Source organism: Alosa sapidissima, chromosome 24, assembly GCF_018492685.1.
Source record: "Alosa sapidissima isolate fAloSap1 chromosome 24, fAloSap1.pri, whole genome shotgun sequence".
NCBI classification, from domain to species: Eukaryota; Metazoa; Chordata; class Actinopteri; order Clupeiformes; family Clupeidae; genus Alosa; species Alosa sapidissima.
In genome coordinates this window covers 11,032,077-11,057,759 of record NC_055980.1, presented here as the reverse complement: position 1 = coordinate 11,057,759, position 25,683 = coordinate 11,032,077, and the positions used below count along the sequence as shown (strand labels likewise).

At 44.4% G+C, this 25,683-nt stretch overlaps 2 protein-coding genes across 2 annotated transcripts in view; one reads left to right on the top strand and one right to left on the bottom strand.

The window, feature by feature from the left end:
* Window positions 1-1,796: 1,796 nt before the first annotated feature.
* Window positions 1,797-14,452, bottom strand: dclre1a (DNA cross-link repair 1A (PSO2 homolog, S. cerevisiae)). Its single transcript, XM_042083618.1, has 9 exons — window positions 13,689-14,452; window positions 12,082-13,572; window positions 11,739-11,872; window positions 11,033-11,151; window positions 10,564-10,707; window positions 10,254-10,399; window positions 9,276-9,430; window positions 8,391-8,529; window positions 1,797-3,065 (listed from the first exon to the last, which is right to left on the bottom strand). Exons 1-9 carry the CDS (start codon window positions 14,128-14,130, stop codon window positions 2,887-2,889), a joined length of 2,949 nt encoding a protein of 982 aa, XP_041939552.1. The 5' UTR covers window positions 14,131-14,452; the 3' UTR covers window positions 1,797-2,886.
* A 196-nt stretch (window positions 14,453-14,648) lies between these two features.
* nhlrc2 (NHL repeat containing 2) overlaps window positions 14,649-25,683 on the top strand; it is a 28,429-nt gene continuing 17,394 nt past the window's right edge. The window contains exons 1-5 of the mRNA XM_042083623.1: window positions 14,649-14,843; window positions 15,237-15,389; window positions 23,055-23,358; window positions 24,096-24,247; window positions 25,006-25,127. Coding sequence (XP_041939557.1) covers window positions 14,681-14,843; window positions 15,237-15,389; window positions 23,055-23,358; window positions 24,096-24,247; window positions 25,006-25,127 — 894 coding nt within the window. The 5' untranslated portion in view covers window positions 14,649-14,680. The remainder of the gene's footprint in view (window positions 14,844-15,236; window positions 15,390-23,054; window positions 23,359-24,095; window positions 24,248-25,005; window positions 25,128-25,683) is intronic.

Sequence of the window (25,683 nt, the reverse complement as noted above, 5' to 3'; positions counted from 1 at the left end):
TAAAGAAATATTGTCTGCATACTCTTAGCTTGTCGAAACTGGTCGACCTTGACTGCTGGTTCCACAGAGCATGCACTTGATGGATCATGGAGTCATCACCACATGCTGAAAACTGGCATCATTATTTTCGGCGTAAAATGTCCCAAGATTTCCTTCATAGGAAGTAACAAAGCATCACCAACTGAAAGATAATTTGATCAATTGTGAAGATGCACATATGCCTACTATTTACAGGTAATGTGTAGAGGTTATTGGTTAGGCCAGAACCTGGATAGGTCTCAGGTCTCACATCTGATTGGAGTCAGAGTGCAGTATTGCACATTAACCAGACGGTGGAGTTATGCACCAAAGGAAAACACTTGCACAATTCTATGCATTTTACTGTTGAGTATTGGCTCTGGAAATATTCTTGTACAGAATTTCAATATTAGAAATGGGTTTGATGTAGGCCTATTTCATAATCACTGACTACATTATAACAATGTAATATGTCTAGCCTCCATAATTTCATTAACAACTAAAAAAAACTAAAATAATTCAAACTGCTAAAAAAAAACATTGGCAGGAGTAAACATAGGCCTATAGAGCCAATTGTAGATAAACTGCCAGGAAGCACGCTAGGTTAATCATCAACCGCTCGCTAGCTGCATGTTATTTTTCATTGCAGAGATTTAGAGGGAATTGAAGGCGGAGGCACAACTAATTTGAGCAGCTGTGCTGGCATGGAGAACACAGTCGTTAATTGGACACTAATTATATTGATTGGCGAAGGCCTGCAGCGCGGGTACATATTCCGCGCAGCGTTCAACCGCGGATGAGTGGCAACACCGCGCACGGAAGAGTTCACATCTTTACCGGCAACATCACTCAACGCAAGCGACATTAAATCTGTTCTCATTAGACAAGAAACCTAGGAGCACCTGAAATATTCTCCCGCACACACACGCGGGGGCACGAGCGCGCGCAGTCTGGAATAGCATCATTCTCGTGTCCAACTAAAGGTCAGGCTTGATTGTTTTCCGTCCACACACATCTGTCAGATGACAGGACATTTTGGCATCCAACGTCAAAAAAATAAATGACATTTCCTGGAAGGTTACCCTAATGACAATGTTGCTGCGTACTGCGTCTGCATAGTCATCCTAGCGGATTTATTTCAGATGCCATGCAGAGCTCACCTTCGACATGCAGAACGACACCCATTCCATCTAAAAAGCAAACCTACACGTTTTCGTTTGCAAACGTTCTTTCTTTTTATTTTATTTTTGTCAAGTAAATGCATTTGTCTTTTCATAAGTCTCCTTTGATTTTTCGCCAACACGACACACACACGCACACTAACTAGCTGACATAATGCTTTAACGTGCAAATTACTGGGAGGAGGTCAACATTGGGAGAGGGGGAAAAAAACGGCCAACGCATCCCTCAAAGTCACTGACAGATGCTGTGCGTGGTGGCATGGAACGCGCAGTCCTTCTGGGACTGGCAAGTGGACGCTGAAAGCGCTGAAATTTGATAATAGTCCTGTGAGTCTTCTCTGTCGCTCGTCAGCAAATTATTAAGCTCCCAAAATGAACTGATAAAACAGCAAACTTGGTATGAAACTACTAAGATAGGAAACCTATGGTTGTTTAAAAGTTTTAGAGCTTTGGCAAAAGCACATTCTTTTAACATATATGGACAGTGACCCCAAAGAACAAGAGTTCAACTGTTAATTATTTTATTTTATGAATTACACTTAGTTTTAAAATAATGACTTTAAAAATTGTTCGGGAGCAGCATTAAAATGTCACGAGGGAACAAAACAGAACAGTGGTCACCATAGAGACCAATCCAGATAGCCCTCCTTATTTAGTCCAAAAATAAAACTCATATAGGTTGGCCTACATGAAAAACGGCCAAAGGAAGGCGAGTAAAGCCAATGTCACTGGAACAGAGGAAATTCAAAAGAATCTTCAATTTAGACGGTAGTCAGACTTCAAGCACCTTGACACTCTGAGGGAAACCTGGCACAGGTCTAAGAGCTCTGCTCTAAGAGTAAACATCATTAGAGTCTGTGAACCATCAGGCAGAGGAGCGCTCTAGAATTTGTGTCTCAACACCACTCAAGAGACACCCAGGCATAAACAAATTATTGTTAAAAGTAGCAAAACAGGCCAATGCACCAAATTCAGCCCAAGCTAATAAAGATTTTTCATTAAAATCAATCAAATGGATTAATGGCAGCATCTCACGTCCAAAAGTGCGCAACTGGGAGTGTTCATTTTAATTGAAACCGCAAAGAGAGCCTTGTGATTTCATTCGCCTGTTCCACCTCCATGGATGAAGAGGCATTTACAGGGTGATGTCAAGCTGGGACAGAATGGGGTGCAATGAATGGCTGTGGCACTCCATCTGACACCATGGTACACCCCATGATGCCAGGCTGGGGGGAGGGAAAGAAAGAAAGAAAGAAAGAAAGAAAGAAAGAAAGAAAGAAAGAAAGAAAGAAAGGCAAGGAGAGTTGAAGGTCACAGTGCTAATGTGTCTCCACACTCTCTGTTTCAAAGGGAGAAAGTGCGCTTTACAGTAATGGCCAGTGTAAACCGAGAGGACTCCTCTAGGTCCAGTACATAAGTCAAAGCACAGACTCTTGGAAGACACCACTTTAAAGAGCAGGGCCCAGGTCACAGGACGTGGTCCAGGTGTTGGAGTGCGGACTTGGACGGTTTCCAATGCAAGCCATGCCATGCCGCCTTCTTAGGAAAAATGTCCAGTGGCAGATGGCTGTTTTACTGTGGCATCAAGTAGGCAGCACAATCCGCCACCTTACCGTAGCGAAATTTAAATAAACAAACAAACAAACTTATCCAAGACCAGCAAACACACTCAGAAAGGTGCCATGGATCACTGGAGTCTCTTGAGGTGGGTGCCGACTTCAGCGTCCCACTCGGTGAAGCACTGCTCCATGGCCTTCCGGCTTCGCCAGCTGCCCACGTTGACCGTGGGGATAATCTTCTGGGGCCGCAGCCACTGCACAAAGCGCTTCAGTTCCAGGTAGCCGCTGTGCTCGCTGTACGGAATGCCTGATGGGGAAAAAAACCAAAGATACATGAGGTACAGGGGCATCCATGAGAAACTACAGTTCCCAAGAGCAGCTTACCATGATAAAGGTTAAGCTCATGGAGGTATATTTGTGCACTAATTGGCTTTTCTAAGGAGTCATCTTGCCAGCAGAACCCACAATTAAAATGACTGCCTGGGCTTCTTGTCCAGTCATATTATTCACAAGAGCATCCTTTGTCTCGTCCTGCTACATTCAAGGCATTATACTATTAGGTCTTTAGAGATACAGTGTCATGAGCTCTCTCTCTGCCTGGTAACACGTGCTGATTGAAGTCTGATGACCTCCACCTGTTCCTGCTCTGCTCTGCCTCACCCTCGTTACCTACCAGCTGCACTGCATTCACCACTCATCATGCCCTCTATATAAAGCCTTGCTTTTCAGTCCACACTTGTCAGATCGTCTGCAACCAGCACCAGTTACCTGCCTGTTTATTGAAAACGCCTCTGACTCTTTGCCTGTGATCCCGGACCCGCTCGACTACTTCTGTGTTCTCCAGCCCCGGTAATCTTGACCTGCCTTCCGTCCCTCTTCTACGAATACCGCCTAGTCCTTGACTGTACTGCTGCTTCGTTTCAATTGCTGTTGTGTGTGTGTTTCCCCCAGGACTTCCCGGATCATCCAGCTCCTGCCTTCGCTGTTCGGCTACTGGGGGAACACACACACGCAGACTCTTGGAACTCCTGTACCCCCCCCCGGAACCCCTGAAACCCCCAACCCTTAAATAAACTTTTGAACGTGACGCAATTGTGGTCCTCGTCCTGTTTGGTGTCTGACATACAGTAATGACCAATGACCGCCTGCTGTCAAAAGAACAATGTATGCTCTGCAAGACAAAAATAAAAAGTCCTAAGAGAGTTTCAAACAAAGTACGGATACACTTCAGTCTGGTCTGTATGTCAGCGGGAGGAACTACAAAGCAAGGTTAGCTGATTGGCGAGGTATGCTAAGCCTGAAGCCAGAGCTTTTTAATGTCACAAAGGAAGCCCTCTTAACGGGCTAATTAGTCAGACCTACACGTGTCTTCATGAGGCAGTGATACAAGTTTAACATAGACTAAAAGAAATGCAATCAAAAATTGGAATGTTAATTTGATAGATTTAAATTCAAATGTGCTACAAATTATGATAAGCCCCAAAATTGTCCGTAGTTGCCAAGTAATTTTAGAATACCTCTGAGCTGTTATAAAATTACTGAAACCTCCTGCCTTTTGGGGCTTATTGTTTAAATAGAATTTTGGAAACCGAAGCGTATGAACTTCCATTCTGCATGTTACGCATTACTGAACACACAAAAACAAATAAATATCAGTCTCAATCTGACACACAATTTTTCTTCAAGATGAATGAACTTTGCCCTTCAACACACCATAGAACTGGTTGACTGGCCTCCATCAACACTCTTTGTAATCACATATCAACTCAAACACCTAGTCGTTTCACAACTGACCCACTTCATAATGAATAGTTTGTCACAAGGGTTGTTTAATAGTCTACGGAAGCCACGTGAAAGAGTCAAGCTACGCAAGGAGCAGCAAAATGTGTTTTCCGAATGTTTGAAATGCCACTGGTCAAGTCATGCATTTCCAATGGGGTCGCATTGTGCACATAGCTTGTGTCCACTACAAGGGTTCTTCAATAAAAACGGGAGTCTTGAGTTTACAACAGTGTCGGTGTAGCTTGTGTAGGCTATAAAATGGCCCAAAACCAGTCTGGAAAGAATGAGGAGAACAGAGTACAGCACTGTGATCCAGAAACTGTGTTGGGGTGAGTCTAACACTGACAAACATTCTATCAAGATTAATCAATTTTGTTCTGAAAAACGTCTGCACCCAACGATTATTTTCATAATTGATTTAATCTGTTGTGCATTTGCTTGATTAATTCATTAGTTGTTTGGTCAATAAAAATGGCAGAAAATGGGGAAAAAAAAAAAAAAAATGTCAATCACTGTTTCCAAAACGCCTAAGCCAACATCCTCTAATGCCTTGTTTTGTCAACACACCAAAAATCAGTTCAGTCATAGAAAAGAACATGAACAAAAAAACAATTGGAGAATTGAGTTCTTAGAATTGACCCTTACGATTAATTAAATAGTTGACAGGTAATCAAGTAATCACAGCAACCCTAAACATCACATCACTGCTTCACTGGCTTCCATCAATACTATTTGCCCGTCACCACACATAAATACAAACCAGGTCGTTTTGTAGCCAATCAACTTCTCGGTCAATAGTGTGTCACTAAACCACTCAGAAGCATGAAGGAAGTACAGAAGACATCACAAACCAAATGACCTCCCCTGTCCCCCATATTTTAGTGTCTCCCATAACCAGACAATTTCACAAGCTACAACTAGTAAACTTGCTTTCACGAGTTCATCCATCAAAATGCTTGGTATTGGCTGCTGAGAAGAAGCATGTGGCTTGGTAGCTGTCCATGGTCCTGGGATGCCTATCCACCTTATCAATGAAATCTTCTGTCCATTCTGTTTACATATCATTAACTTACATAGAAAGCTACCGCAGTAGAAATACCGCATTGTTCGTCGAGTTCTGTTAGGTGGCATACGTGAACGCGGCCGCCATATTGCTGGGGGCAAACACCTTACTGTATCTAACTTTCTAATATCTATGAAATCTTAGTGCAGTCTCAGCAGGCTAACTAGAATATGCTTCAAATTCTGCACTCAATATGGATATTCTATATGATTTGTAATTTTCTGTCAAAGTTTGCTTTTACATTACTTATGTCAAGCACGGTCTACCACCACATTAAAAAAATCAATACAACGCAACTTCGGCCAGAAATAGAATGTCTGAATACTGAGGTGTCACGGCAACGCCCATTGTTGACTCGAGAATATTGTGGATAGTGGAGATAATGTATGAACAACATCTGCTATGAATGAGGGGTAATGGGAGCTCACAGCTATTTGTGAAATTGAGCAGAAGGGGGGAGGAGATGGGAGGCTTTGTAATGCCAGAGTGTGTGACACAGACAGGTAACGAGGGTTTAAATCTCCTAGAAGTATGATTGGGGTGAGTGATGGCCGTCACTCATCCTAATGACACCTCCTGAACTTTGTTTACAAAACATATAGTCTAATATGAATTGGTTGCAGAAGTGAGCTTGTTTGTATGCCAGACATAATGAATGGAAAGCTATGAGGTGTGACCTTCCCCACCCACACATGCTCACAGGACTGTCATTCAGACACTCAGAACGCTGCCGAGATCGGTTCTAATGGGAGCAGATCAAATCTGTCTTGAATAAGCAAACAGAAGCGCTTTCCCCCTCAAGAGATTTAAATTAATTTGCAGCCTCTTCAAAACGCCATGCACAGCTCGACTTCAATTTGAAGCAGTTCGGAACTCAAGTGCAGGGACAAACCAAGCAAGGAGATAAAAAGGAAGCCGGCGAACAAACACGGGTCTCCGAAGCGAGAAAACTTAATCTGAAATGAGATGCTTTCATTAACCGAAATTTCAATGATCTTCCTTGTCCAAAAGAGACTCTGCAGTGCGTTCCACTGTCTTGTGTCAAGATTCTCTTTTAAAATGGCCCCACCATTGAAAGTGGCAACATTTTTAAGACAAACACTTCACTATGTTTTAAATCTACGCTATTATTTTATAATTATTTTTGTTCCTTTACAAAGACAGCATAGTGCACCTTAAAGCCACTGGATATACACTTTTGACTGCATACTTGAGACATAACCTCCCGAGATGCAAAACACAAACGTCTCCTCACCAGCCACATTTGTTGCAAAGAGACGTGTCTTTGTGCTGACTTGTGACGGTGGCGGACAAAAAGCTGAGTCCCTTAAATAAAAGCCTGGATTTGCAGGAACCGTCTACTGCCAGCGCTCTCCGGGTCAGAACCCATTTGCTGATTCTGTCCATTACAGGCAATACTTTTGCTTTCCAGAAGGAGCATTCAGCAATCTCAACAAGAGACACTAAGAGGAGGGCTTAAGGAGGTTAAGAGGACAGTAAGACAATAAATCCAGAGCGTCAGTTTACTAATGTACTTAAAAGTGGTGGATGGGCACAAGCGAGACCATGTATTAAGCCTGGAGCCAACACAAGATGGCAGAACCTAATGGATGATTGCTTTTTAAAAGATACTGAAGGATTTCCAATAACTTTCAGGAACAACAGTCCCCTACACAGACGCAGCTAGCCATGCGCAACCTTTGAACGTGCAGCGTGTCAATCACATGCGCCTGGATTCCACTCCACTGACATTCATTAGATACAATCAGCAAAACAGAGCCCAGCGCACGGGGCATTTTGTGGCAAAGCAAAGATACCAGCGCCATTTCTCACCACCACATACCACAAATACGCACATGTGTCCTTAAAGGAGAATTCCGGTGTGATATTGACCTAAAGTGTGTTGAAACATGATACCGAGTGTGAACGTATGTCGCATAGCCCATCTCGGCTTGTCCCCTGCACTCCAAAATCTGGCGCTAGTTAGCCGATGCTACCAACAGCTTTTTCAATGGTGGTGCTTCGGCATCGGGCTAGCCATGCAAATAAATCACTGTTTTACACCATTTACAAGACTCAATGTATCTCCACACTTCATTGGTAGACTTCCGAGGGCCCTGACATTTAAAACGAGACATTGAGAACTTTGAAAAAGCACTGGTAGTTTACTTACAAGACGATTTATGCAGACAGTATCTTCACGAAGTTTAGCGTTTGCAGCCAACCTTAATTTAGTCACGATAAGTCGAGCGACGAGTAAGAATGAACAGGTATGATAAGGGATCAGATTCCAAAAATAATTCCGTGGAAATGCATGGATTCCAGTTTCTTCCAGTAGCAGCAACTGGAATCCATGCATTTCCACGGAATTATTTTTGGAATCTGATCCCTTATCAGAAACTGATTAATACTGAACCTTTTGCTGCTTCAATGAAGATATGACAAGTTCATATCTTTTCATTGTTTACCATAATATATATTAAAATTGTGTTTTACAAGAGGAACTTAATTTCTTGGAGGCTCCACAACCCCATATTTGAAAGATCCTGGTAAACATCATGATTGAAGTTACTAGGTGCTAAAGGCTCTTTTGTAAGTTGTGCCCACCACTCTCATTCACTGCATTACTGGTGAATGAATGAGGATTCAACACAGTTGAAGTTACAGAAGTTAAATAATGCCTGGTCCTAGCCTTGTGACTGTCCTGCCAACATAGTCACAGCCATTTTAGCCCGTCGTTGACATTTTTCATTACTGCAGACTTTCATCCTGTGTACTGTCACTTACCGTAAATAGTGATGTTGCCCTGGGTCTGCGGCTGGAGGTGTTCCAGGGCTGAGCCCTGATTAAAGGTCCAGCCTGTGGGCTTGAACGCTACCAGTTGGTCATACTTGTCTGAGAACCGTTTCAAGTAAGTCTGCAAGTTCTGCCAAAGAGGGAATAAATAAATAAATAAATAAATAAATAACTAAATAACTGAAATTGTTGTTGGCACCAGAGAATGAAACAGAAGTCAGGCCAAGGAAATAAATCAAAAATAAAAACACCCTCCCTTTTAAGTGAAGTCCACATTCAATTTACGTGAATTGTTCTAAGCTGCAATTAAGAAAGTCAGACACATCAAAAAGTAATAATGCCTCTTTTTGCACACCAATTTGTTTTGTGTCCCCTGAAAATATTTCCGCCTCTGTACCGCATCAAGGGCACTTGCGCTCCCACACAAGGGACGTTTCTGTCCCAAACACTGCATTTTGCATCAGCAGTTACGTGAAAAAGTGAAACGTAATGGATTCTGGGCTGACACACACACACACAGTTCATTTTATCATCAGCGGCATTACAGTTGGCAAGGGGGAACGAGCTTGCAGTTGGGGAATTAGGATGTTGGGATTTGCACTTTGTCCGATGGTAATTAGCATCTTAATTAATTTTCACGCCATCCTGCGAATTTGCATACAAACTCAGACAAACAGACTTGCATGAGGCCAAGTCGTCTGAATAGAACGAAATGCACACCGCCGAAATTTTCCCCACTGTGAGATAATTAACACCTCGTTTTCTAAAATCTCTCTCTCCAAATGGATAATACTGACACAGCCATTTCAACACGCATCTTCAGTTAGTCAGGAGAAGAAGGAGGGCAACAATTGCTGACTAGGCATGGGTACGCACTTTGAAGTTGAGTTGCATCATGGGTAGAACGTGGACCTGGGCTGCCTTTCCGTCGGTGGTGATGCTCTGGCGGATCTGGTCCGACTCCAGACAGCACATGGTGTTGTATTTGTCACGGGACAGGCAGACCTTACAGGCCAGCACATCGGCCACCGCTGCAGGAGAAATGGGAGCGATTGAGAGTCAGACAGAGATGAACAGAAAGAGTGAAAGCCAAACACAGTCTACCAAAAACATGGAAAACAAAACCCACCATCCAGATGACCTTTATTTATCTCAATTTTTTTCAAAACTAAAAGTACCATTAATAGTGAAATTAAATCTGTGTGATTCAGTGATGGCACAGTGGGTTAGATTGAATTTCATCTGAATAATTCAGCTCACATGTTCACACAAACTAACCAGCTAATTGAAACAAACACACCCACAACTAAACTGTTGTTCGGTGGTCAGTTTATATTACATCTCTGTGTCCCGTCCTCTGACATGCCCTGTGTGTTCCAACTCTCCCATTGTGAGATGACTGGTCTGAACACGGTCACTACCACAAGGCCAGAAATTAGGCCACCTTCAAAAAGGCGCCTGAAAAAGAAACTCTTCAGAGAAGCACGAGCCCATCTTCTGAGCGGAATGTGGGCCAGTGGCGTCTTGGTTACGCCACACATATAGCCTCGGCCCCTTCATTGAAGGTGAAGGTTTCTAATGCACAGACCACGGACAAACGACACAGGAAATGAAGCCAGCTCCAGAAAACAAAAAAAGACTGGAAACATCAATGAGCTTCCACAGATCAATAGCCCACATGAGTGTGTGACAATGAAAGCCAGAGAAGAGAGGCTTCTTCAAAAAGTGATCTTTTCACATGACCTTCTGATGAGTCAGTCACATGCTCATTTCCTGGGGGGGGGGGGGGGGTCACCCTAGCTTGGATGGAAATTACATTTCGCTCACTGATTGCAGGAGCGCTTGCTCACTTACCCAGGAAGACCTTCTCTTTCCCCACAGAGTAGGTGCCACACACGACCAGCGTACGTGGGCTCAAGGTCACCGCCTCGAAGGCCCGGTTGGCAGCAAAGGTGATGACCTCCTGCTGGGTGGGGAAGGTGTATTCTGGACTGCAATACCTGAGAGAGAAAATAACAGAGGTGAGAGAAAGGAAGAAAGGAATAGTGAGATTAGTTTAGACATCAAGCTACAAGGACGGACACACACACAGTGTAAACACCATAAACATATGTGACTGCACTTCCTGTCCAATGGGTAGGAATTCTTCAGCATTATGACTCACGTGGTGTCCAGGTAAAGGGTCTGCACACGGAACCCCTGCAGCTCTGGGTAGCGCTCCATGGAGGGGTCTGCCCTGAAGTCTCCCGTGTGGAGGACTTTCTGACCCGTAAGCAGGGTGAACAGCAGCATGGCCGACCCTGGACAGCTGCAGAGAGGACCCATGACACATGGTGATGCACATGTGAGAATATGAGACATGATGGTCACATACAGGCAAACATTGGCGAAGTGATGAATCTTAACCTTTTATCTGTAAAAGGCCTACGGTGTGTTCTCAAATAACAGTGAAAGAACAGGGTTGTTAAAGTATTGATGATAGTGACAACAAGAGAAGACTGTTCAATTTTACATGGGGGCAGCAGGCTACTATTCAGGACATGACAGGACATCTTTAGAATGACACTCAATGCGTGTAGTGAGAAGAAAAGAAAGAAACAGAAAAAAATAAAAAAAAATAAACACACACTCACTGGTTGGCATCCAGTAAGATGACCTTCACCCCCTCCACAGTGCATTCTGTGTTCATGGGCAGGATGTGGATGTACTGGTCATCCACCCTCAGCTTGCTCTTCACCAGATTTCCTGTGATCTACCGCAACAAAAACATGCTGATGATCACAACAGCCATCAATATGGATTTCACAGAAGAGGAGTTGAAAAGAAAAGAGCCACAAAAAAAAAAAGGTTACTAAGGACAGGCCACTGGGGCCTGCCTGCCATTTTAATTCTGTACAAGTACAAGACCCACAGGCACAAGGTGTCTTGAGCACTGATCTCAGAGCTGGCTTCCCTCACACGTGTCGTAACGCTATGCATTATTAATCAAACGTCAAAAAAACTGACCCTTGATCAACACATTTAATTCAGCACGCTCACTGAATACAAAACATGAAACCAGAATTCACAGAAGTCTAGCTGAGAATTTTCCATAGTTTCAAAAGTGTCACAAAATCCAGACAGGAGCAAAAAAGATTAAGTATAACATACACTGCAAAAGTTTCCATTCTTGCCGACAGGCATCCAGGCTTTAATAGTGTAATTTTACTTATTTCATTTAAGATTTACTCTCATCAACAACAGATAGCATTTCCAAACACTAACCGTGGACTTGATCTTTCTAATCTCAAACAGCTTTTTTTAACCCACACACACACACACACACACACACACACACACCTTGTTGCAGTAGATGGGAACAGTGGAGTTCTTAGTCAGACCGCCATAGTGATCCGAGTGGAAGTGTGTGAGGAAGTACGCCGTGATGCCCTCTATGCTGCCATACTGAAAAGCATCTACAACAAATGGTGTACCTAGAGGGAAGAGCATGTCAAACGCATGCATAAGCTAAACAAAGCAGTTTCATAGCTCATTGTAATACAGCAAAAACTTGTACAACATAGACATAATTCAGCATGGGTAATCTCACATTTGACCTGGCTGTCTAAGATACATGTACCGCAATAAAACCTATGTAAACAGAGAACAATACTCTGTTGTATTGAACAGATTGCATATTCACCTGGGATTTTCTTGTAGAAGGGGCAAGGCCTGGCCCGCTCTTGACCGTCTTCCCCCTTTCTGTTCCATCTACTCCAGCCCCCTTGTCTCCTCCCTCCCTTTGCCTGCCCAGGCTGTGCCTCCCCATTCTCGGTGGCTCCTCCAGGGCCCACCTCTGGGTCTTTCCTTCTACGCCACCCCGACCTGCCAGCATGACTTGCTGGAGCTTCTGAGGTCTGCTGGGAATCCTGCACAGGGTGAGTGTTACCACTTACTCCTACTGTTTTCTTCTCAGGATCCTTCAGTTTGGGTTTCAGCCCAAAGAAGACACCAATGTCCGTTTGCTTGAACCCAGAGGACGTGGCTCCTGCTTTGCTTTGGGTCTTCCTGGGCGCCATGGTTGTTGAGTTGAGCTGGTTGGAAGTTTGTGATAGAGGTTGTTGAGACACACCTTGGTTTAACTGGCTACAGGAATTTTCCTCAATGCCTGTGTGGAACACCTGGCTTGATACACGTTCACGAAGACGCTCCAGTACTAGACTTTGAGGAGATTGCAAAGAAGTCTTGTCATCAGTCTCTGAGTGTGGCACAGGGAAGTTGTGTTGGTGAGGTAGTTCTGGAACACCTGAGGACCCAGGTGTAGCCATTTGATCTTGCACTAACGAGGAGCTTGTTAACTCCATGTAGGTGGAGTCAAAGGAGTCCTTAACGAGGGGGCCGTCTTCCAACTGCTCTAACTCACACTGGTCCATCAGCTCAGAGAAGAGGTCATCGCTGTCGCTCGGTGCTGCTTCACTACAAGATAACTGCAGGGAGTCATTGCTCTCCTCCTTTGGAAATAACTCTCTTCTGTGTTGGTCCCTGTGTTCCTCATTGTTATTGGGCATCTCAGAGAGAGGTGAAAAGGAAATGTAATCATCATCATCAATAAAATGAGAAGATTCTTCCTCTGTTATGGCATCTGGTTGTGCTGTTTGATCCAAACTCACTGGCTCAAACGAAGGAGCTGAGCTAACCGCATCTGATTTCAGGTCCATATTTACTTGATTATCATAAACAGACTTGTCCTTGTCAGGGTCCAGTCTCACTTGAGGTGAAACTTTGGCTTTGGTCAGACTTGGAGGCTTTGTCCCCTTTCCAGAAGGAGACCAGCCTTTCTTTTTTTTAATGTCGTCAAGAGCTGGGGAGCGCAGGAGCAGCAGGGCGTTGGACCGTGACTGACTGGAGGGTTGGGTAGGCCCAGCAGGCAAAGGGCTGGGGGAAGCACTTGGGTTGGAGGATGAAGAAGCACTCACTTTGTTAAACTCTAAGCTATACAAAGTGCCACTGTGTATATCATTGTTTTGATTATTTAGAGGGGGAGATGAGGTAGTTCTATGATCAGCTGATATCTCTTGTGAGAGAACAAGTTCACTGTCGTCATTGACAGATCTGCTGTGAGCTAGCAGAAAGTGGCTGTACTTCTTATAATGGCTTGGAATGGTGGATGAACACTGAATACCCTCCGGACACTCTATGGAAACAATACAAAGTCAATTTAAGAAATATTATCAATATAAACGTGAACTGTGTAAACGTTATCATGCTGGGACAAATCATGATCAAGTCAGATCAAAACCAGTAGCCTACCTTTACTGTCATTTCCGGGGGTTTCAAGGCATTCTGCGACGTGCCATCGTTGAGACTGCACCACTAGTATGGAAAAGGGCATCTGACAAACTGGACAGTGTCCTTTTGGTGGGGAGGGTTTCTGAGTTTCAGCGACAGGCTTGCCCTCGCATGCTTTGTCCGATGGTGGTGGTTGGTTGGACAGACCTCCATTCACGTCTTTCATTTGCATCGAGTAATTTCGAGGTTGTGTTTTTGCACTTGTTCGATTTTTGACACAACAATCAGCCTTCGTTGTGGAGACTCGCTTGTTTTTGTTGGAGCTTTGCTCTGTTCCCGACTGGTGTTTTCTCTTTCCCTTCCCCCGTCTAGTGCCTTTCGCATTTTGACTGTCATCATGTCGTTTTGTATTCCTCAGAGATTTATATTCCCATATGTCACTCTCAGAACCGCTCTGTGACATTTGCAAAGAAACATAGACGCTTTTAAACACAAATGATACTGTTTTGCAGATAATGCTTGTTTCGCAACAGCGCTGGAGTCGCTCATTGATCGCATTCTATGCTACTGAATCATCTGACACAACTAGCACCATCTAGATTCTACATTGTTTTATATTGCGAAGCGGAGGACTGCATTCTATCGCAGTATACATTCTGATAAGCAATCACAAACATAACGTTACCTCAACTGCACTTTGAATCACAGGCACAGCTAAGATCGTTGTGTAATGTTGTGATTACCGCCAAAGCAGTTCAACTACTTACGAAACAAGCTATGTATCAGCGTTTTCCAAACATTATTGCAATTTCTCCCCAAAAAATATTTAAAACCCTAATAAATAATGACTGCTTGGATTGTGCATGACATTTTAGTGGTATATTGTACTCTGTCTTAGATGACAATATTTCGATTTGTATTGAATGTTTGGTTAATGATGAAAGTGCAATACATGAACCGGTGTTGATTTTACACACAGTACTGTCAGAGAATGTCTATGTGTTTTTGGAAACATGGCGTCGTACAGTAGTCTCACGGCTTTAATTCCAGCCCAGAGTCAGTTGGACTACGCCCTGGAAGACGCAACTACAGATGAAGAGAAGGAAAGCCTTGTTTATCAATATCTGAACAAGTTGGATGATAAGGATGACTTCAAAATCCCTGATTTTGAACCTGGTGAGTATTGTAAACTTTCCTGGGACTGACTTCATTCACTGACATGGAAGGTGTTGGCTACTGTCAGTTTTGACTAGTTGTCGCACTGTTCCATACACGCTTGGTGAACATCAAAAACCCGACTCCCCGAATTAGCGCTACGTTAAATGATGCCAATTATGCTTTATTATGGCCAACCTTATTTATACAGTCTAGGTGGCCAACACTCAGGAAGTCGCACTGTCGTATAACCTATTTGGTAAAAACTCGCTTCCGGTATTAAGCAAGGCGTGTGGAATGTCTGCCCTATTTAATTGGTAGGCTATGTGTATATATAATTTCACCCATTGGCCTTGCGTGTAGTATGATACGGTTTTTAACCATAACACGAATGCCATTTTTGTCCTGCTTCAGGTTTAGAATGGTTGAACACGGAGGGACCACTGTCTTTAGCCAAGGAGCTGGCTGGGAAAGTTGTGGTGCTCGACTTCTTCACCTACTGCTGTATCAACTGCATGCATATCCTACCCGACCTTCATAAACTGGAGCAAAAACACTCAGTTAAAGGTACACACTACAACTGTTATGTTGTATTCAACTCTCCTCAGTGTCCCTCCCTTTTCTCTGTGTGCGTGTGCTTGTACGTATCTTTCTGTGACCTGGGCATGTTTTGAAATGATGATTAATTAAGTAACCTAATAAGTTGTCATTTTCATTCACTTTTTCATCCTGTCAGTTCAGAAGCCCTTGCAGTAAAATCTCTCCTGTGTATGTCCAATAAGAGTAAGGTTACCTGTCCCAGCGCTCAAGTGCTCTGTCCTCCAGCCACATACTGCATTTGTAACATGAGCCAGAATGAGTGATGGCATTCAGTTCATTCATTGCCTCCCCCATCTGCTACCTATAGGATTTCGCTACAGGCAGTATGTGTTCTCAACTAGATAGGGGGTAAAGACTTGGCACAAAGTATCATTTACCCTTGTCTGTTTCAACAATGCTGCATTAAAGGGACACCAGGCAACGTTTTCGTGTTAAGTAATCATCTTCGTAAGTCGGTATATGGTTAAATGACTCATTACGGGGCGAATGAAGGCTCTCTCGCCCGCCCCTACTGCCTGTAGGAAGAATATCCCACTTGCAAGTTCGGTGTATCCTACCCGCCGACCGAAGCAGGATCAGTTTACAGCACAGAGGCAGGCTAACGAAACGCTAGAGATTGTTGCAAACGTGTGTATAATGGCAGAGCCGGCGAAAAAGCAGCGAAAACCCTTGACGGAAGACGCAAAGAAAAGGAAAAGAGCTTCAGACCGAGCGAGGGGGAGTTTCGTAGAGAAAAAGCATCAGGCTTGCCTGGTGTCCCTTTAACAGTCTTTCAGCATGTAGGTCAGTGGCATTCTGCACTATTCAGTGCACCTTGGTATATGGTCCTATGTGGCTATTGTAGGCTATTGTTGACAGGGCTTGTTGTAGTGTCACGAGGAAAGGTTTCACTAACCATTCAGGGTTATGACTACTTTTTTGCCCTACCCAGTGACTCTAAGGCTGATGGTTCACAAGGTGGTGGGCACCTCTCTAGGTTCCACTAAGAGGTACGGTGTTGTTACTCGTCTTTGCCTGAATATTTTCTCACTGCATTTAGGTCAGGTGTTGCTCATGCGAATGTGTTGCTTATATTTTTGCACATTCTCTCTGTCTGAGTGTTTCTAAGTTAGTTTTGGGGACACAGATGCCCAATGTAAAAACAAATAGCCTACATGTCCACCGTACAAAACTAGTCCATTCTTTTCTCTTTACACTAGGTGGGGTTTACATGGACAGTTTTTGTTTTTTGTCATCCCGATTAAACTATTCTGAATGAAAATTTCATGTCATCTGTTTATGTGAGGCATGTTCTATTCCAATCAGGTGCTTACAAATGCTCAAGAATGTTTGATCGGAATAGCCATTGCTGCATTGCTTTTCCTTGAGAAGCTACAGCAGACAACCCTATTAGTCCTTGAGCCAGAGGGGTTGGTCGGTACCATCTTTAGGGAATATGTCCCTGTGATTTTTGGCAGGGTATACCACCCTAAGTTGGTTGGTTGTCACTGGGATTCAGAGCTAGGGTTCAGTAGGGTGACAGCCGAAGGGAAGATGCTTCCTCTGAACCTGCTGGTTCGGGTGCGGAGAGACCTGTGACGCCTCCTGGAAGGGAGTGGGGTGGGCAGTCTCTGGTTGTAGTCAGCAGTCAGTCTTTGATGATGCTGCACACTTTACGCAAGCATCGCTTGTCCTGGATGGCCTCGGTGTAGGGGAGTGAGGAACCGGTGATGTGTTGGCAAGTTTTCACCACCCTCTGCAGTGCTTTCCAGTCAGAGGCAGAGCAGTTGCCATACCATACTGACACAGTTAGTGAGGATGCTCTCGATGGTGCAATAGTAGAAGTTCACCAGGATCTGAGGAGACAGGTGGACCTTCTTTAGTCTCCTCAGGAAGAAGAGACGCGGGTGAGCCTACTTGATCAGGGTAGAGGTGTTGAGGGTCCAAGAGAGATCCTCAGAGATGTGAACACCCAGAAACTTGAAGCTGGTGACACGCTCCACCTCTGTCCCGTTGATGAGAATGGGGGTGTGTGTGCGCTAACTTCAGACTTCCTGACATCCACAATGAGCTCTTTGGTCTTCTTGGTGTTGACAGCCAAGGTTGTTGTCAGTGCACCATGATATTAGGTGCTGGACCTCCTCCCTGTAGCCCATCTCGCTGAGGAGACCAATCACTGCCTTGTTGCCATGTACAGGTGTGCATTTTTTGAGAATGTCTTCATAAACTTGCTGAAAACTCATGATATAGTATACCACCCTTAGTATACCACAAAGTATACCACCCTTAAATACCACAAAGTATACCACCCTTAAATTAGAAAATGTGTAAATAAAGTTCTGGAATAATTTAAGGGTGGTATACTTTGTCAAAACGCTATGAGACTTATTCCCCTTGATTTGATTGACCGTGTACATGGCTGTTCAGTCGGAATGATACACCACCCCTTTCATTCCAATTAAGTGTCCATGTAAACCCACCTACTGTGTCAATCTCCAAACTGAAATCTTTTTTTAAATGTGTCTGATCTAGAGAGTCATACATGCCTTTGTTACATCTCTGCATAACTGTTGCACACTGTGTAGTGGAGTGAATGAATCATGTCTTGTTAGTTTACACTTAGTTCAGAATGCAGTGGGCCAGATAACCAACTGGGACAAGAAAGAGAGAGCTCATCACTCTAGTGTTGGCAGCCTTTCACTGGCTCCCAGAGAATCAAGTAGAAAGTGGCACGGTTGGTTTTTTAAAGCTTTAAATGGTCATGCTCCTGCATGCGTGGTGGATATGGTGCATCCCTGTACCCCTTCAGCATCGTTATGGTCAGTCGTTTTTAATTGTCCCACTGTCTCCGCATCTCCGTAGAAAAAGGGCACTGTGCCTTTTCTATCATGCACTGTGCCTTTTCTACACCAAGACATTTGAATGGTGACACAACAGTTGTTTACATATGGTAGTGTGAGTGTAGCCTCGTGAACCAGACTCTTGACTTTGCTATGTAGAGGGGCGGAGCCAGCTAGTGTGGACGGTGGACAGTCTAGTGTTGTGGCTTCATGCATGTAGTGTGTGTCTTATTGTAAAGCACTTTGATTTAACCTGGGCTATGTAAATATAAAATATGTGTTTACTCCATGACTTTCTCTTGATGCTAGGAGTCTCTGGTGCTGAATTGAAATTGAGTGAATGCATGGGGAGGTGCAGGCATGATATCCCATGTGTCTCTCTGGACAGGGGTTTGTTTATTGTTAGCGTTAAACTCACATTTTTAGCATAACACATTTATTTGTGTGTTTTGCATCCTCATTCACTCTGCCTACCTCTTTTTTTAATAATAAATGTCTGACACTGACACTGACAGAACTGGACTTCTCCCTCCTGCTGCTACACTGAGCCCTACTATTCACCTTTCCTGCTGTATTCTTTCCCTATCTTCCCTCTTTCACTCTCTCACTAATCTTTGCCAGGTACACACATACACACACACACACGCACTCACAGACACACACTCACACACATACTCACACACACACACATATGCTCACTCACTCACACACACACTCACACACACATACTCACACACACACACACACACATATGCTCACTCACTCACAGACACACTCACACACACTCACACACACACACATATGCTCACTCACTCACTCACAGACACACACTCACACACATACTCACTCAGACACACACACACACATATGCTCACTCACTCACAGACACACTCACACACACTCACACACACACACATATGCTCACTCACTCACAGACACACACTCACACACATACTCAGACACACACTCACACACACACTCACACACACATACTCACACACACACACACACACACATATGCTCACTCACTCACAGACACACTCACACACACACACACACACACACTCACACACACATGCTCAGTCACTCACACATGCTCTCTTTCTCTTTTTTCTCCCCTCCTCTTTCCTCTTCCTTTCTGTCAATGCCAGTGGTTTTGGGGAGGGGAGCTAAGCTAAGTGTTCTGTCTGGACATGCCGTTCTCTTGCCTAGCCTTGCCTTATTATAGCCTGCCGTTCAGCGCGGGCGCTATCACTTCCAAGCTGTCAGCGGTCCGTCCGCGTCCCCTTCCCAGGGATCATCTCAGGGAAACAGCAGCCCAGCCACACACACACACACACACACACACACACACTCACACACACTCACACGCATACATACACACACACTCACACACATACACATATGCACGCACGCACGCACACACACACACGCACATAAACAGATTATACACACACACACACACTCACTCCCCACTCCCCACTCCCCATTCTCACCGCTTATCTGGTGTACTTAGCCCTGCTTCATCCCTGGCACTGTCTCTGGTACATTCTGTTTCGGCCTCCTGAATAGCAGCACTGGTGGTTACACGGCCACCACTGGGCCCCGACCTTAAGCCCCTTTGCCCACTCAAGTGCATAGGGATGTCCGTACACTGCACCTCAGCATTTAACTGGGGTTTAGGCTGTTTCTTATAATGATGGAGTTCATTAGGCAATTTGGTATGTCTGAGTCTTTGTGATGTATGAAATAATAGACACAATAAGCACAGTGTCACCCCCCCCACCAATGTTTTCATCAGTCGAGATTGACTTTGTGTACATTCAGGCTGAGCAATATAAAAACAAAGGATCCCTTCCTGTTGTGTTCTGTCTGCTAAAGCATTCTGTTGTTTCCAGGCACGTCAAAGGCTCTTTGTATTACCATATCTCTCAACCCATTGCTCCGTGGAATGCTTGCATATTGGAAGAAATCCTTCCTTTTTTCTTGCATGGCCTGTCGAATGTAATGGCAACTGCCATGTCAGTTCCTTCAAGGAGGAGTCTCTTGGGGGTTGGTGGTGTGTGTGTGTGTGTGTGTGTGTGTGTGTGTGGGGGGGGGGGGGGGGGGGGGTCAGACTGGAGGCCCAGAACCTGAGCATCAATGAAATTACCAAAACATGCCGAGACTGCCTTTTTTTTTTAGCTCAAGGCAGGTTGCATTTTTTCCCCCTTCCCTGCGTACCATGGGTAAAGTTATGAATTTTAATGTTGTGATGGACTGTTGCCGCCTGAATGTGTAAACGGCCATCTGTCTGGAACGTGTAAAAACGCCATCTCCATTCATCACCGGAACTCTGTTTCCGCCCGGGGGTTGTGTAAGGTTGCAGTTTATAGAAGTGTGTGTGTGTGTGTGTGTGTGTGTGTGTGTATGTGGTGATGGGGGGGTCTCTGACATTTCAGTTAAATTGCGCAGCCAGCAGCCAGGCGGCCGGACACAATTTTGAAAACAATGTCCAATCAGACAGTGAAGTTGGAAGTGGGGAGAGAGAATAGCGCTGGCTGGCTTCAGGGCAGAAGGAGTCCAAGCGAAGACTCGTCTACTGCTGGAAATGCACCTCTTGTTGGCTCCTCTGTGCACATAGGCCCTGGAGTACGGTTGCTGTGAATTAGCTAAGAGGTCAGAGACTTCTTATTGTCTGTAATCACTCAAGGCATCATTATCTTTTGAATGTGAATAAAGATAGATAGATAGATAGATAGATAGATAGATTCTTTCTTTCTTTCTTTCTTTCTTTCTTTCTTTCTTTCAAGGGGAAATTCAAGAATGAGTGAATGAATGCAAGTTAGCCTTGTTTTAACTGTGCACTTCAGCGTATCTGGTGAGACCCTTTTGTTGAGTTGGCAGGAAGCCCTGAGTTGATTCTTAAAGATTCACCTCCTCCCTACAGTGCACCAGTGCAGCTACGCTCCCCTTTATACTCCTGGAGTGCATGCTTTACTGCACTAGATGAGCATAAAATGAAATCTGAGGTCTATGGGTCTAAACGGTCTTTACACCATAATACTGTGTCTGTGAGTGTTTCATATCTTCATATATATCAAAGCACATTTCTCTTAAAATAAGAATGAGAAAATAAGAATTATTAAAAAATAAATGTTTTGGAAACTAGTATGTTGGTGTGCTTTTGCAAGGATGAAGGAGACATCAGTATCCACCTTTTTTTGTACAGTTGATTAGTCTCCACCTCTTTTTGTTTCTTCCTTGCACAGTTGTTCAGTGAGGTCACCTCAGTCCTTTATGGCCACTGAGTCTGACTTCACTGGGCAGCTATGCAGAGAAGCAAGCAGTCATAGATTTGTCACCACAGAGAAAGCATCGTGTGTGTGTGTGTGTGTGTGTGTGTGTGTGTGTGTGTGTGTGTGTGTGTGTGTGTGTCAGAATGACTGTAGCAGCATCCAAAGCAGCAGCAGAAGTGCCACCACCGTAGCAGAGAAAGCCAAGGCACACCACCACCACACCGCGTCACATCAGTTCCTAAGCCTTTGTCTTTTCATTTTTCTCACCAGCCGTTCCACTCCACGAGGTTTCAAATGAAAACCAACGGCGATGAGCTCCCTCCATCCTGCCATTTCGATGCTGGCTGTCGTTTCTGAACCGGGTCCACGTAACAGTGAGCAGAGCATGTCTCTCGTGCTGTCAGGCAAGACAAAAGCAAAGTGTCAGTGCTTGACAGGCTGATTGGCAGCATCGCCATTTACAGCAGGGTGCGTGGCTAAAAATGACTGACTAATCCAGCAGAGTCGACATCACGCACCATACATTATTTTTCAGCTGCAGTGGCGGAATTTTTTCATTTTTCTTCTTTTTTTTTTTTTTTTACTTTTTTTTTTCTTATAAGATTGAATCCAGTCTCTTTCCGAGCGGAAGAAAAGAGTCATGGGGGGTCAATTTGAAAACACATTAAAGACCAAACTAAACTTGAGGGGGGGAACTTTATTTCAGTGTTCCCTTTCAAAACTTTCTGAGCCCCTCATCCTGTTTGATGAAACATTTATAATTTCATCTATTCTTCCAGCTTCTGGCATATCTTTTCTTTCTTTCTCGAACACCTTCGAATTCGCCTTCAGGTGTTTTAATAATGATGACTTTGAGTCACAGGACCTTCTGATCAAACTGGGAACCAAAAAAAAAAAATGTAATTTTGACTGCGTCGTAGCCATTATGCATGCCACATTTGGAAGGAGGAATTCAGCCAAAGGTTGGTTATCTGACGGCAATCGCTGCAATCTTCGGCGAAAAAAAAAAACTGCTTTGTGAAAGGAAGTCAATGGAATGGAGTGTACTTAGAGTAAAGATGTCCAGCTGTTTTTTTCCCCATTCTTCTTTGTTCTCTCCATATTACATAATGCTCAAATGGCTCCGTTTGTCCTGCTAGCACATTCAGTAAATTGTGACACTGAGGAGGAATCATTCAAAGCATTTATTTGAAAAGATGAAATGACAAAGGGTGTGTTTTTCTCTCTTTCTCTGGCTGTCTCACACTCTCTCACCCCATTTTTTTTCTCTTGTATATTATTCTTGCCTTCTGTTTTTTCTCTTTCTCGCTCGCTCTCTCTCTCTCTTTCTCGCTCGCTCTCTCTCTCTCCTTCTCGCTCGCTCTCTCTTTCTCTTTCTCTGTCTCTCTAAATGCGTGAATAAGGGGTTATGGATTGTATTTGTGAAATGATTGATTTTCCTCCATTGTGTTTCAATGGTTCTCAAATGAGGGTTTTAAGAGTCGAATTCTGTCTCTCTCTCTCTCTCTCTCTCCCTCCCTCCCTCGTACACACAGATGGGTTGGTGGTGGTGGGCGTCCACTCGGCCAAGTTCCCCAACGAGCGCGTGCTGGCCGCCGTGCGCGCCGCCGTCCTCCGCTACGACATCAGCCACCCGGTGGTCAACGACGGTGAGGCGCGCCTCTGGCACGAGCTGGAGGTGGCCTGCTGGCCCTCGCTGGTGCTGCTGGGCCCGCGGGGGAACCTGCTCTTCTCGCTGGTGGGCGAGGGCCACGGCCCGCGGCTGGAGCTCTTCGCCCGTGCCGCCCTCAAGCACTACGGCGCCCAGGGCCTCATCAAGGACCACGCCGTGGGGATCAGGTAGAGAGTTCAGTCTTTGACGTTGTTTTGTGGAACAGTTACTAAACATGGCCTTACCCAAACCTCCAGCCTCTAACCCTAACCGCAAAAGGTGCCGTGTGGCGTTTATTTTGTTGTTTGAAACATCTAAAAATGACCTAGAAATACCAACATAATGTGAAGAAACAACTGTTTTGACGTAATGTCCTGTTGTGCAGATCTTTATGTTCTCTGATCTCAAGTAAGATCTCTGAGATATGGGTCTTTGCTTGATTACCAGCTTTACAGCAGTTTTGAGCCAAGCAGAACCTAGAGAGATATGAAGTACTCTTACCAATGCAGTGCTCCTTTTATGGAAAACTATAGAACATATTTTACATCATATCATCTGGCAAACACTGTGCTGTACAGATGTACATTGTTGTCAGTATGTGTGGTCCCTGGGTATCAGATCCAAGGCCTTGGTGTTGTTAGCAACCCATTCTACCAGCAGAGCTCCAGCAACCATGACCCCTGCTCCTGCTTGTAGTGTAGTTGTGCTGTTAGCCTTCCTATTGCACATTGCACTTTTCTGCTTTCATGTACTTCTGGTTAGAGACAAACTGCATTTCGTTGTCTCTGTACTTGTACTCTGCACAATGACAATCAAGTTGAATCTAATCTAATCTAATCTAATCTATTACAGACTGGGGAGTTTTGGGAGACTGACCATTCCATGTTATGTCTTGATTTTTCTCACATCCACCCTACTTACACAGGCTGTACCGGGACTCCCTACCCACCACGGTGCTCTCATTTCCGGGCAAGGTGGCCGTGGACGAGACTAGCAAGAGGCTGGTCATCGCGGACACCGGGCACCACAGAGTCCTGGTCGTAGCCAGCACGGGACAGGTGCTCTGCCAGGTGGGAGGTGGGTACACCATGCCAGCGCGTGGCCCTGCTGTGCCAGTCTCACAGGCTCGCTCGCTGGCTGGCGTTTATAGTGCAGTTGGTTGGTGAGTGGGTGGGTGATGTGGTGAACAGCGTGTGTGTGTGTGTGTGTGTGTGTGTGTGTGTGTGTGTGTGTGTGGGCGGAAAAGCTGGCAAGTGTCTCTGCTCTGGCCCTTTGGTGTAGTGAGGCACGCATTTAGATCTGGCAGAGCATCGGGCAGCCTACCCTATTATCATATTTCTTTTGAATGAGGGTAACCGAGAATGACCACCAAGTGTATGCAACTGGTTCCTCATTATTCTTGGCTCTATTTGTTAACCTGGTGGGTGTGTGCAGCCACCTCAAAAGCATGAGGTGTTTATTATCAGTAAAGATCGTAAGCACCCACGTTGTCTAAATCCAAATCATTAGCTGGTCTGTTGATGTACTGACTTTAGCCAAAATAATCTCCAAAATCCGTTCCCAAAATCATTTCCCAGAAGTGTTGTTAACAACCACCATAGTAACTAAAAAACTATGGTTCAAAAGATAAGTTGCTCAAGCAGACTTTCAGGACTATTTCAGTACTTGGCACTGAAAAGGTTAAAGTGTATTGTGAGGGACTGGACATTGGGCATTTCTTTGTATTTCTGCCACTGTAGTACTCCCTAGAGTGAAACTAAGGCTGTTGAAATGACCCATCACTGCGTGTGTATGTGTGTGTGTGTGTGTGTGTGTTACCCCCTCTGCTGCGATAGGTCCTGTGAGCGGGTGGAAAGATGGCGGCCTGTCCGAGGCGCTTTTCAGCTCCCCACAGGGCGTGGCCATCAGAGGAGACATGGTGTACGTGGCTGATACGGAGAACCACCTGATCAGAAAGGTGAGCCGCTAATAACAGACGATGCCGCTAATAACAGACGATGCACCAAAACCACCATCATTATTTTCAGATAATATGAATAGAGTTTTGTGCACTTTCTGTTCTAGACATTTAAAAAAATATAGGATTAAAGATGGATTGTCCAAGGTACTCTTCAAAAAAAGTTTAAAAAGCTTTAATGAATAGGCTTAAACATAATAGATCATGTTAAAATTGCCATGTATAAAATTGCCCCATATTTTGGCAATTTTAACATGATCTATTATGATTAAGCCTATTCATTAAAGCTTTTTTAACTTTTTTTGAAGAGTGCCTTGGACAATCCATCTTTAATCATATATTTTTTCTACCAAAGAGCACCTTCACAAACACTTCAAGCTACCAGAGGAATTACGCCGTAGCCCTCCAAACTCGTTCCATATATGGGAAAAAAAATCCATATATGAATAAAATAAATCCATATATGAATATGCATGAGTAGATACCATATCTAGGAGTATATTTCATTGATTATATAGTCAATCAATCAACCAATCAATCAATATGCCTTGTCCAG